The 12,229-nt window shown below is 42.2% G+C and overlaps 2 protein-coding genes across 2 annotated transcripts; both read left to right on the top strand.

The window, feature by feature from the left end:
* The first annotated feature begins 2,065 nt into the window (after positions 1-2,065).
* Positions 2,066-5,733, top strand: pik3r3a (phosphoinositide-3-kinase, regulatory subunit 3a (gamma)). The gene is made up of 8 exons (XM_028977435.1): positions 2,066-2,405; positions 2,724-2,808; positions 2,901-2,999; positions 3,092-3,272; positions 3,775-3,884; positions 4,298-4,462; positions 4,551-4,694; positions 5,128-5,733. The coding sequence occupies exons 1-8, from the start codon at positions 2,354-2,356 to the stop codon at positions 5,324-5,326; spliced, it is 1,035 nt and encodes a 344-aa protein (XP_028833268.1). The 5' UTR covers positions 2,066-2,353; the 3' UTR covers positions 5,327-5,733.
* A 1,421-nt stretch (positions 5,734-7,154) lies between these two features.
* ipp (intracisternal A particle-promoted polypeptide) lies at positions 7,155-11,648 on the top strand. Its single transcript, XM_028977563.1, has 10 exons — positions 7,155-7,248; positions 7,619-8,001; positions 8,080-8,291; positions 8,675-8,894; positions 9,097-9,252; positions 9,349-9,516; positions 9,760-9,897; positions 10,057-10,179; positions 10,537-10,757; positions 10,962-11,648. Exons 2-10 carry the CDS (start codon positions 7,716-7,718, stop codon positions 11,184-11,186), a joined length of 1,749 nt encoding a protein of 582 aa, XP_028833396.1. The 5' UTR covers positions 7,155-7,248; positions 7,619-7,715; the 3' UTR covers positions 11,187-11,648.
* The last annotated feature ends 581 nt before the right edge of the window (positions 11,649-12,229 follow it).

The following is a 12,229-nucleotide window of genomic DNA, read 5'->3' as shown; positions in this document are numbered from 1 at the left end:
ATCAGTTTTTTTTTTTGGTGGCAGTGGTGGTGGCAGTATGGTGTGTGTGGTGTGTATGGTGTGTGTGCAGTATGGTGTGTGAATTCTTTGTAACTGGCAATAAAACATGTGACCAAAACAATATGCTCTTGTTTGTACAGACTCATATAAAATGTAGAAATTCTAGTTCATTTTTATTGTTTTGAGTTAATTTGGGTATTTGGTTTGTGTGTTATTTTACCTAATTTAATTTGCACTGTTTAATTACTTAACTGGATTCAGATTTTTTGTAATTTTTGTAGTTTTGTATTTTTTAGAGTAATGACAGTACAACAAAATACATTATAAAATATTATATATATATATATATACGCCTTACATTCTGCATGTTTAATGAAAAGTTTGGCTAGTTTGAGTTTTAATTGCTTCAGAGACATGCAATGTTCCTTTTACAGCCAACAAAAAGTGAATAGGGTCATGAAACAAGAGAAAGGGCATCCCACAAGCCCTGAAATTACTGAGCGGGTGAGACAGGTCAGAGGTGAAGGTTACCACAAAGAGAGAGGCAGTAAATCTAGTGAGGCATGGTGACAATGGCTGCTCAGTTCCCAGTGCTGATCCTCAGAGTAACAGCATGAAAAACAGTGTTAATTCTTAAACAGTGGGCCATTAAATGTGGGCCACTCTAAGCCCTGCCTGCTTTAAAATGTTGATTTCTGCCATTTAACATTGTAGTACAATGACATTGGTTATTTAATTTTAGCTTTTCATATGGAATAATGTCTCTGACTTTTCTCTGCATTGTTACCCATTTGTGGGTGCTTTGTGGTGTTCATACATGAGAAATTATTTTTTAAAAGCGAAAAAGAGGCGTAAAGGAGACCAGTCTTAGATAGTTGGTGTTTCCTTACACCCCTACCTCCACCAGTACCTAGAAATTGTTCTAATTATGTGCCTTTCATCTGTAATTGTTCTTTATACAGTTCACTGAGCTACACACCTGTCAGACAACGCCTCAGACACATAAATAGCAAATTAATTCACTTCATTAGGCATTACTGTTCCCAATCCTCGGTCACAGGATTATGGTAAAAATCTGTCCTGTGGTTTGTTAATTAATAACAGGCCTTTATGCTTCTGAGACTCTATGTTTCTAGCTGATAGTACTAAACCACTTCTACCCCGAGGTAACCTTCCAGGACCCTAGCAGCACACATCCTGTCAGTGTCCAGTTGGAACGGATCACAGTATTGCCCCAAGCCCAGAAAGCACCAGATTAGCCTGGCTGATCCTCATTCAATCATGGCTGCCTAAATCTGAGAATTCTTACCACACACACACACACGCACACTTATTATTCACCTAATTTTCAGTTGACTGTTAGCAGTTATCTCCCACAACCATTCTGTGTGGCAAAATGATTTACATACATTATGTGTGTACAACCCTTGCGCTTTCATCAGGCATTATGCAAGGATGATTATGCATGAACTGTATTAATTCTTTATGATCGCACTCTCAAATGCATATCTAGATAATTTCTTAACCGTGAAAAGTAGAATCCGAATGCAAGAAGGTGGGCCTGTTCCTCTTTCAACAACCTCTGCCTGATGGGAGCAAACTATAGCGGGTCATAAATCGCAGCAAGGGTCAAAAGGTCTGGTCAAAAACTGCATACAGACCCCCGAGAATGATGAACACACTCTAACAAATACTACTACTGGACTTCCTCATTTAGTCTTACACAGTAAAACTAATGCCATGATAATTTGTGATGATCGAAACGATAAACGAATAATATTGTGACATCTGGAGTCAGAAAAAAACATCGAGACACAACATTTATTGCGACAAATGAATACGTAATCAACAAAGATAACAATTACAAACAGATTTACAGCGTACCTAATGTTAAAGCTGTAACCTGCACTTGCATCATTCTGTGATGAGATGTCACGCTATCGCCGAGCGGCGGACTGTACCATTACTATGACGTGTGGGGGGAGCAGGCTGATGTCAATGACTTTATTACATTCATTCGGAGTTCCCCTTGACAATATTACACCCAGTTACCATCCCTGTAGACATCGCGCAATTGATATTTCATTATTAGAGAAAGTCAGAAAGGCAGTGAGAGTGTTTGGAAAGGATCAGTGTTTGTAATGGTGCCTCCGACGTCTTGCCATATTTCAGTGCGGGACACTTGACCGCCACACTCATTATGCGAGGCTCGCAGACTGTGGAGTGTACTACGAAGTACGACAATTTGGTGGCTTTGTGAGAAAGTTTAATACTTTCTTGCGAGACCAATTGATGTTGCATTTGAAATACCACTTTAACAACCTTTTACTCATTCTGATGATGCACGAGCAAGATGCCTGAGGATCTCTTGTTTTACATCGACATGGATCAGAAGCGTCCTACAGGTACGTGTCCTATGCACGGTGACTGTGATGATTATGTCGCCGATTATATCCGCGGGACAGGTGAGTGACGCGTCATTTTTGGGTCCGAGCCAGATTAATTCATATCATACAGAAAAACGGCTTGGTTAAAGCGCAGTGGTAGTTGGCGCCGTGTTTTCTTTGGCGGCCTTGAAGGTTCTACGTAGACAACTGGGTACAGCTATCTATTTATTCTATTTCTAAGTCCCCACCAGTAAATATTTGAAGGAATACGTTTTAAATATGGCTTCCAGTCTTTGGAAATGTATGGAGAATAGAAGAATCATGCTGTTCACGCAGGCCTGGGATTTGAACCTCCTGTGCTGGACCAGTCCATGACCAGCTCCCTGCAAGACGCTGAGTGGTACTGGGGTGATGTGTCAAGGTGAGCTGACGCCAGATAAAACCTGTAAGAGTGTGTAATTAAGTGACGCAAAAAATAAAATAACTTTTTATAAAATAATATTTTCTTTACAGGGAGGCTGTTAGTGAGATGTTGCAGGATAGCCCAGATGGCACCTTTCTAGTCCGAGATGCCTCTTCCAGAATAAAGGGGGAGTACACGTTAACACTGAGGTAGCTTGAAGATTAATGCTGCTTTTTTAATGTTGATGGGATGTCATTTAAAAAAATATTGTATTCACCATCCGTTTTTGTCAATGATTCAGGAAAAATGGCGACAACAAGCTTATAAAGATCCACTACCAAAATGGCAAATATGGCTTCTCCGAGCCATTCACTTTCAGCTCTGTGGTGGACCTGATTAAGCACTTCCAGCACCACTCACTGGCCCAGTACAATGCTGCACTGGATGTTGCTCTTGCCCACCCAGTTTCCCGTGTTTGCCAGGTAAGCAATTTTGAACAATGCTGATAACAGTATGATAATTTACTGTGATGTTTTTTTGACAGTGATGCAAATGTGCAGGGTGATCTTAAGATTATGTAGGAGGATAGTTTCAGAGTTGTGAGGGAGAGACATTTGGGCAGTCAGAACCTGGTCTAAGTGGTTACTGAGGAATATGACCTTTTAAACAGGGTGGTAGTTGCTAACACACTCACCTCTGAACCAGAAAACCAGGGTTCAAACCCAGGTACTACCATTGTAGTCCCTGAGCAAGACACCTAACCCTGAGTGTCTCCAGGGGGACTGTCCTTTAATTACTTATTGCGCTCTGGATAAGGGCGTCTGTTAAATGCCGTAAATGTAATGTAAATGTATGACACACTTTATCATGTGTATTATTATTAATATTTACATATTTTGTAAATTGGACAATTGGAACTCAAGAATGGCACCTTGCTTTACTATTAGTAATGTGAAGTAAGCCTTTTCTCATTGTGTACTCTAGGAAATAAGGAAAAAAAGAATTGCTGTTGATGTCTTCAGAGATTTTGTGACTACACTGGAGGGGAGGTGTGGCATACGTCACAATGACAGAATCATGAGGGATGTAAACTGGTACGTTTGATCCATTCAGTTCCTTCAGCATGATGAAGTGGCTCAACAGATACAATGCCAGATTTCAAGCTTCATTTACCTTAGACAGCTTTAAATACATTTTTGGAAATGTATATTCAGTATTTGAAGTATTTGTAATATGTAATATAATGCACATCTCTCTCACAAAAATACACGGTGGGGAACCGTGACAATATGATACTTCCCCACATGTAGGGACACCCACATATCCATGAAAGTATTTATTCTACTCATAAGAGCACCTTATTCATGTGGGTATAGAAGGGGACCCATGGAAAAATACTGTAAGTGCTCCTTTTAAGGCACCATGTGACATTTTTTCCACTTAAAGGCAACTTCAGGGTTTTATTTGTCACATATTTATATGTGCTTATATGTGACCTTCTCTTAAGGATCAGCACAATGTGCCAGAAGCTGAAATCTCAGCAACACAAGTTTCTTGATGACAAATTGTATCTGGAAACCAACAACCCAGCAATCCCAGAGAAATTCAGCAAAGAAACAGGCCTGGAGACACACGTCAAGCAGCTCCGCAAGATACTTAATCCGTATCTCAGGTGAGCATAAACTTGAACATGCATAAAGATGTCAGATTGTCTGTAAAGCTGTTTTTATAGGTGCATGTGTGACTGGTATGTCCCATAGTCCCCACTTTGTGATGGAGGAGGCAAGCTGGTTTGTTGGAGATTTGAGCCGTGTGGAGGCAGAGGAGCTGCTGGCTGGGAAGCCAGATGGAGCCTTCCTTATTCGTCACAGCAGCAAAAAGGGCTGCTATGCCTGCTCTGTTGTGTGAGTTCACCTGAGGATAACGCTCTTAACCTGGCTTTGTTGTGAAAAGTACAGCGTGTTCTATTACATGCTGGGAGATGAGCCTAATTGTTGATGAACTCAGTTGCCTCTTAACTGTTTTCGCAGCACTGGTAACAGGATATTAAAGCAATAAGCTCTTTCAAAAGAGCATTACAGCATTACAGCGATTTTATCACACTTCACAATGTGCAGCCTATCCTCCTTGTCCCCTAAACTGTGTTAAATTTACTCTCAGGCCTTATTGTATTTACTAGAGCCACTTAAAAAATGGGGTATTTGAGTATTTAAAAGCAACTTTAAACATGGCCCAGATTTTATAATCGTTTAATTTATAATCGTTCAACTGGAATGTTCCTAAGCTGTCTGTAAATTGTTATACTCATTATTTATTGTCTCTTTCTCTTTGAAACAGGTTGCAGAACCAGGTAAAGCACTGCATAATCTACTGCACACCGCGAGGCTATGGCTTTGCCGAACCCTACAACCTTTACAGGTCTCTAAAGGACCTGGTTGCTCACTACCACCAAACCTCTCTGGTCCAGCACAACCAGGCCCTTGATGTGCGGCTGGCCTACCCAGTTCACATGGACGTGCCCTGCCCGCACAGCTAACACAGTCACAACTGCCACATACTGGATGACTTCAACGAATGAGGGCCACTCCGTAAAAAGACTTTTCACGAGCCCTCCTACATGCACTTTATGAGGCGGGAGCAGGCTGAAGAGAACCACTACCTTACCATGGGCCATTTCAAATAACGCCGGACAAACATCCTGTTTATTTTCTGTCTTATGTTATAGCATCATTAACATATTACAAATTGTGTTGCATACATTGCATGACATTGCGTGTGTCTAAATAGGAACCAGTATACTGATTTACACTTAGTACCCTTTGTTTTGTTCTTAGTTTTATTACTTCTATTTATTTTACTCAGGGATCTTCCTACACTGTTTTACTATGAAAGCTGTGCAACCATTTTGTAAAAAAAAAACAATTAAATACCTTTTTATACCTTTTTTGTCTTCGAAAGAGTATTTTTTCTGAACACTGAGTATTTTAAGTTACGGAAGTTCAATTGATGCTGGTCCAATCTTAAAGAAAATGGACCAACCTCTGACAGTGAGGCAGTCTGTGAATAGAGAATGTAGGGGAGGAAAAGGAGAAGCGACATTGGGTATTACCGGTTCACTGTTGTGGCCTATCACATTTCCTCCATGTGGCGGCTGTTGGGGATTTGGCAATTCTGAGGAAGGGCTATGGATCCGGCTGCTGGATTAGTCGTCTTGAACTGTGTCAGCACTACGGCGGGGCTAAGGGGAATTAGTCAAGTCAGAACAGCTTGTTAGGGCGGCACTGAATGAGGAGACCTGCTGAGTCACAGTCCCTGTGCTGCAGATATGCGCACTAGCACAGCTGAGCTTCACAGGGTATTTGTTTTTATGTAATCAAATGGCTTTTTTTTTTTATTCCTTTGCCGTAAAAGCTGAAGCCATCAGTTGGAAGAACAGCAAAATGTCGGACAGTGTCATGCAGACCATGAAAGTATATACAGACCATTTAAAAAGTGTTGTTGTAACCAGGGGATGGAAACTAGAGACGGGGAAAAGTTAGACGGAAGTTAACTAAACTCTGAAATGTTGAGGAGGGAAAACCAGAATAGTACATTTGGGGTGAAATAGTGCTACATAAAATGTAAGGTTTTGATGAACACAACTAAAACTAATCTGTGATTATTTATTTTTATTATTAGTTATCTATTTGTGCACAATATGAGAGCTATCGTATGTTCTTGTCACTTAAACCAAATTGAAAGTATGGGGTCAAACTGTGCCATCCAATTTACAGACTTAATGATGTAATTGAATCTCATTCAAAGAGATTAGTTTAATTTAATTAGTTATCTAGTCTTAACAATGACACTTGTAATCAGAATACAGCTGTAACTAAATATTTTTGATTCAGCTGCCACATATGTGTGTACTTTGCATTAATAACAACTTTTAATTATTAATAAATAATATAAAACGATTTATAGAAATAGATAATAAAAGAGATCACAATCTCGTTTTGTTTCTTTGATTGCTTCCAATTTAAATAATAATATTCATATGGAATATTTCTGTCAATGTTTCAAAACACATTTTTTACAGGGTGGTAGTAGCCTAGTGGGTAACACACTCGCCTATGAACCAGAAGACCCAGATTCAAATCCCACTTACTACCATTGTGTCCCTGAGCAAGACACTTAACCCTAAGTTGCTCCAGGGGGACTGTCCCCTGTAACTACTTATGGTAAGTCGCTCTGGAGGGGTGTCTGGTAAATGTAAATGTAAATTTTATCTGTAGGTTTTGTCGCGAGCCGCAGCAAACCGCTCGATTTGGTCTGCGTTTGATTTGCCACACCTAGCCGTTCACTCAGCGCGCCTAATGGATAGCAGAGTAATAGATTGCAAACACGGAAGCTGCTGTTAGATTCTGCAAAAGTGATGAGCTGAATGATGGAGGCGAATTAATCCACGAATTAATTCCCGTGAGTCTGTCCATTTGTTCCTAGCATTAATTATGCAAAGGGGACTGTGCTGGTGAACCGTTTATGATGGTCAGCTCGCTGCATGCAGCTTTATGGACCCTGCCCCACTTGTCAACTTTGTATCGGGGACTGGTGCGGACATGCTAGTCGGGGTCGCCAGGGCTGTGGCAAAACTTTCTTGTGTAGATTTGGCATCGAATCGTGTCGTCGTCAGCGGTAACACAAGGTGCAAAAGAAGAGATAAAAACAGCTTTATATAACGCGCGCTTTTCTCTGATACCGCTAACCCTCGACGCAATTATTTAGTGACAATATTCGTCAAAGCTCAGCTTGGCACATTTTTTATCACGCATTTTTTTTTTAAAAACAGACAATGGCGCCGTCGGGACCGGGCTGTGGGGAGAGCGGCGCTCTGTAGACCCGCGCCTGAAAGGCCCTGAAAAGCGCCCCCGTCAGCACATGCCATCATGGATGCTGCACAGGCGCCGGAGCGGGCGCTCTACACCTCGGATGCGCATGCGCGCCTCCTGCTGGCCCAGATGAACAAGATGCGCCTCCGCGCCGACTTCTGCGACGTGCTGCTTCGGGTCGGGGGCCAGTCCTTCGGCGTGCACAAGCTGGTCCTGGCTGCCAGTGGCCCCTACTTCGCAGCACTCTTTTCTGGGGCGATGAGCGAAGCCCGTGAGGAAGAGGTGCGAATAGCTGGGGTCGAGCCTGAGGTCTTTGAGAAACTGTTGGAGTTTATTTACACAGGTAATGCATTTTATTTTTCTGAATCATCATTGTTACATTAACATAGACATATACTTAATTTTTTGGACATTCCTGCAGGAACTGTGGATGTCACAGTGGACAATGTGCAGGAGCTGATGGTGGCTGCAGACATGCTGCAGCTGAATGAAGTGGTGGCCATCTGTGGTGAATTTCTACGAGGACACATGGATCCCTCCAACTGCGTGGGCATATATCAGTTCCTGGAACAAATCGCCTGCCTAGACCTGCTTGAATTCACAGAAAACTACGTACATGTTCACTTTCTTGAGGTGAGTTTCTTCTTTTTCCAACCATACCTTCTCTGATCATTGGAGTGTGTAGTGCATTGCACATTTACATTTATGGCATTTTGTCCAGAGTGACTTACACTCAGTAGTAGTTACAGTCCCCCCAAGAGCAACTAAAGTGTATTGCTCAGGGACAGTGGTGGCCTAGCGGCTGAGGAAGTAATCGGAAGTTTGCTGATTCCACTGAGCTAAGAACCGTCCCCATGGCTGCCCACTGCTCACCAAGGGTGATGGGTTAAATTAGGAGGACTTATTTTGTTGTGGGAGACTACACATTGTGGTCTTCTGGTTCATAGGCAAGTGTCTCCCCACAAGGCTACAATCCTGTTACGTATATTTAAGATGTCTTGCTGTTTCTTGTTAAGGTGTGTGCAGCAGAGGAGTTTTCCAGCCTGACTAAAGATCAGCTGGTGAAGCTGCTGCGCAGTGAGGAGCTGAGGATTGAGGATGAGTACCAGGTGTTCACTGCAGCCATGGACTGGGTGCTGCAGGACGTGAGCAGCAGGAAGAAACATGTTGTGGAGGTGCTGGACGCCGTGCGCTTCCCCTTGCTCTCGCCACAGAGGCTGTTCAAGTACATAGAGAGTAAGGACATTTGTCATGGATCATTACAAGGATTATTACAACGTTTTACAATGTAATGATATCTGAAATTAATTTATGTTCAAGGATTGTTGTACTCACCAGTAATACCATTAGATAGTATATATGTATATATATATATAGTACATATTTCATATCCTAGTTTAACTTATGAATTCATGTCCTTTTTCTGGGTTTATTGAAGGTGTTTCCGACTTCAGTCTACGTGTGGCATTACAGACACTCCTGAAGGATTACACAGAGGTGTCCAAGTCTCCGAAAGAGAGTAAGACGGTCAGCCTGCTGCAGCCAGCCAAAACACGGCCCAGGAGGAAAGCCAGGAAATACCTCTATGCCATTGGTACATTTGGAAACGTTTTACTAGAGTATATTTCACAGAATTCTGGATTTTTCCGCTGCTTCATTGAGCTGCTGGTGATTATGATTCCTCACCCAGGGGGCTATACACGCTTGCAGGGAGGTCGCTGGAGTGACAGCCGTGCTCTGAGCTGCGTGGAACGCTTTGACTCCTTTAGCCAGTACTGGACCACTGTGTCCTCCCTGCACCAGGCACGCAGTGGTGTGGGAGTGGCTGTGCTCGAGGGCATGATCTACGTAATAGGAGGTGTGTGCTTTAGCCTTTTTAGTTGTTGGGTATAGTGTACATAAAAGATGGAAAGTCTTCTACATGCATGGACAATATGATGTCATTTTCTTCCTTGTGATGCTCATCTTAAAAATTTAAACTGAGCTTTAATCCATACCCAACACACTTATGCATGCTGGTGCTGCCCACATGGGTTAGATGTGTGAAATGTTCATATTAATGATATGATGCTTGTCTGACCATTTATTTTGTGTTCAACAGGAGAGAAGGACTCCATGATATTTGACTGTAGTGAGCGATATGACCCTGTGACAAAACAGTGGGCTGCCATTGCCTCACTGAATTTCCCACGTTGTGGAGTGGGTGTGTGTGGTTGTAGTGGAGCTCTCTATGCACTAGGTACCTTGACACACGAAAGAGTGCTGTTCTATCCATTTATGTTTAAATCATATTAGGTGTCAACATATACAGTATGGAATTAGTTGGTTAAAATGAGCCTTTGGATCACATTTAAAAATATAAATAAAATGTAATGATGCTGTGATTCGGTTTATCCAGGTGGCTGGATTGGGTCTGAGATCGGAAAGACCATGGAGCGCTATGATCCGGCAGAAAACAAGTGGGAAGTTATAGGGAGCATGGCTGTGCCTCGGTACTACTTTGGCTGCTGTGAACTGCATGGTGGGTAGTCTGAGTTTTTCCTTTTATAGAAGTCAGGGTGATTGGAGATTTACTAGGTTTGAAGCTTATATCTGCAATAAGAGTGTGCATGAGCTGTTTGCATGCAATATGTGACTTACTGAGAACATGTAGACCAGGAAAACTTCCTCTCATGGAGTTTGTCTCCATCTGGTGGTTACATTATGGAACATGTTATGTTCCTTTGTGTTGTATAGAATAGAATAATTCTATGAATGAAAGTTAGAGTATATGCCTTTAACATGACATTATGTAGCATTATAGACCTAACTTGTTATACTATGTGTAGAATATTTGTTAGTATTTCTAGTCTCAGCTTTTTGTAAATGTTCTTTGCAGGGTTCATTTATGTGATTGGTGGCATCAGTGATGAGGGAACAGAACTGCGTTCTGCAGAGATGTACGATACCCTCTCCCACCGCTGGACTGCCCTGCCAGTTATGGTGACACGTCGTGCCTATGTGGGTGTGGCCAGCCTCAATAACTGCATCTATGCTGTGGGGGGCTGGAACGAGGCCCTCGGTTCCCTGGAGACAGTGGAAAAGTACTGCCCAGAGGAGGTTAGCTGATGTCCGTTAACACAGGAGATCAAAAGAAATATTAAGATTTAATGTAATTAAAAAAAAAAAAATCCAGGTTTAGGGAGAACACTTGTCTTCTGTTGGAATAAAGACAGAGCACGGGAGATAGATGGAGCTGAAGAAATATGTAGTAGGCTTTACACAAAGCAGCATGTTGAAGTGACACTTTTCTTGGCATTGTAGGAAAAGTGGGTGGAGGTTGCTCCCATGGGAGTCGCCCGGGCAGGGGTGATGGTTGCAGCTGTGAATGGGCTCCTGTACGCTGTGGGTGGCCGCACCTCCAGCAGGGATTTCCAGGCACCGGTGACTGTTGACTCTGTGGAGATCTATGACCCTCACCTGGACACGTGGACTGAAGTTGGCAACATGATTACAAGTCGATGTGATGGGGGCGTGGCAGTGCTGTGAGTGGCGGACCATTTGATAATACAGAAACCCATCAGAAATGTCATAGACAGAGAACCAGCAGACAGAGAGACTCCATGGCCGTATAGTTTTATCAGTAGCGAAATTGCCTCAAAGCTGCTCATAGAACCCGAACGATTAGTCACTAAAATAAATATTTCCACAATATGTATGTTAGTGCTATGTTTAACGATCAACAGAAAATGATGTAGTGAATAAAAATTCACTTTTTTTTTCTTTGCTACTTCAACAAGAGACGCTTTCATTTTTGACGCTCACATGTTTCTTTTTAATGCTTTTTTTGTTACTACATTTGATGGTAACATACCAGTGACTAGGGGTGTTTGGATATCCAAAATTGTTTGTGTGTATATCACAGAATTCTACACACAACACCCCATAATGTAAATGTGAAAAAACATTTACTTGGAAAATATATAAAAAATAAAAAAAAAAGAGAAATTCTATGTGTTCACAGCCTTTGCTCAGTATTTTGTTGATGCACCTTTGGCAGCAATTACAGACTCAAGTAAACTTACACAAGTCAAGTCAAGGGTTGTAGTAACCTAGTGGGTAACACACTCGCCTATGAACCAGAAGACCCAGGTTCAAATCCCACTTACTACCATTGTGTCCCTGAGCAAGACACTTAACCCTAAGTTGCTCCGGGGGGGACTGTCCCTATAACTACTGATTGTAAGCCGCTCTGAATAAGGGCGTCTGATAAATTCTGTAAATGTAAGTCTTTTTGAATATGTTGCCACAAGCGTGGCTCACCTATCCTTGACCAGTTTCACCAATTCCTCTTTGCAAAGCACCTCTCAAGCTCCATCAGGTTGGATGGGAAGCGATGGTGCACAGCCATTTAAAGATCTCTCCAGAGATGTTCAATCAGATTCAAGTCTGGATTCTAGCTTGCCCACTCAAGGACATTCACACAGTTGTCCTGAAAACGCTCCTTTGACATCTTTCTGTGTGCTTAGGGTCATTGTCCTGCTGAAAGATGAACCGTCGCCCCACACTGAGTTCAAGGATGTTTCTGTAAA

The sequence above is a fragment of the Denticeps clupeoides genome, chromosome 4 (assembly GCF_900700375.1).
Source record: "Denticeps clupeoides chromosome 4, fDenClu1.1, whole genome shotgun sequence".
NCBI classification, from domain to species: Eukaryota; Metazoa; Chordata; class Actinopteri; order Clupeiformes; family Denticipitidae; genus Denticeps; species Denticeps clupeoides.
The sequence above is the reverse complement of the archived record's forward strand: the minus strand, read 5'-3'. Positions and strand labels throughout refer to the sequence as shown.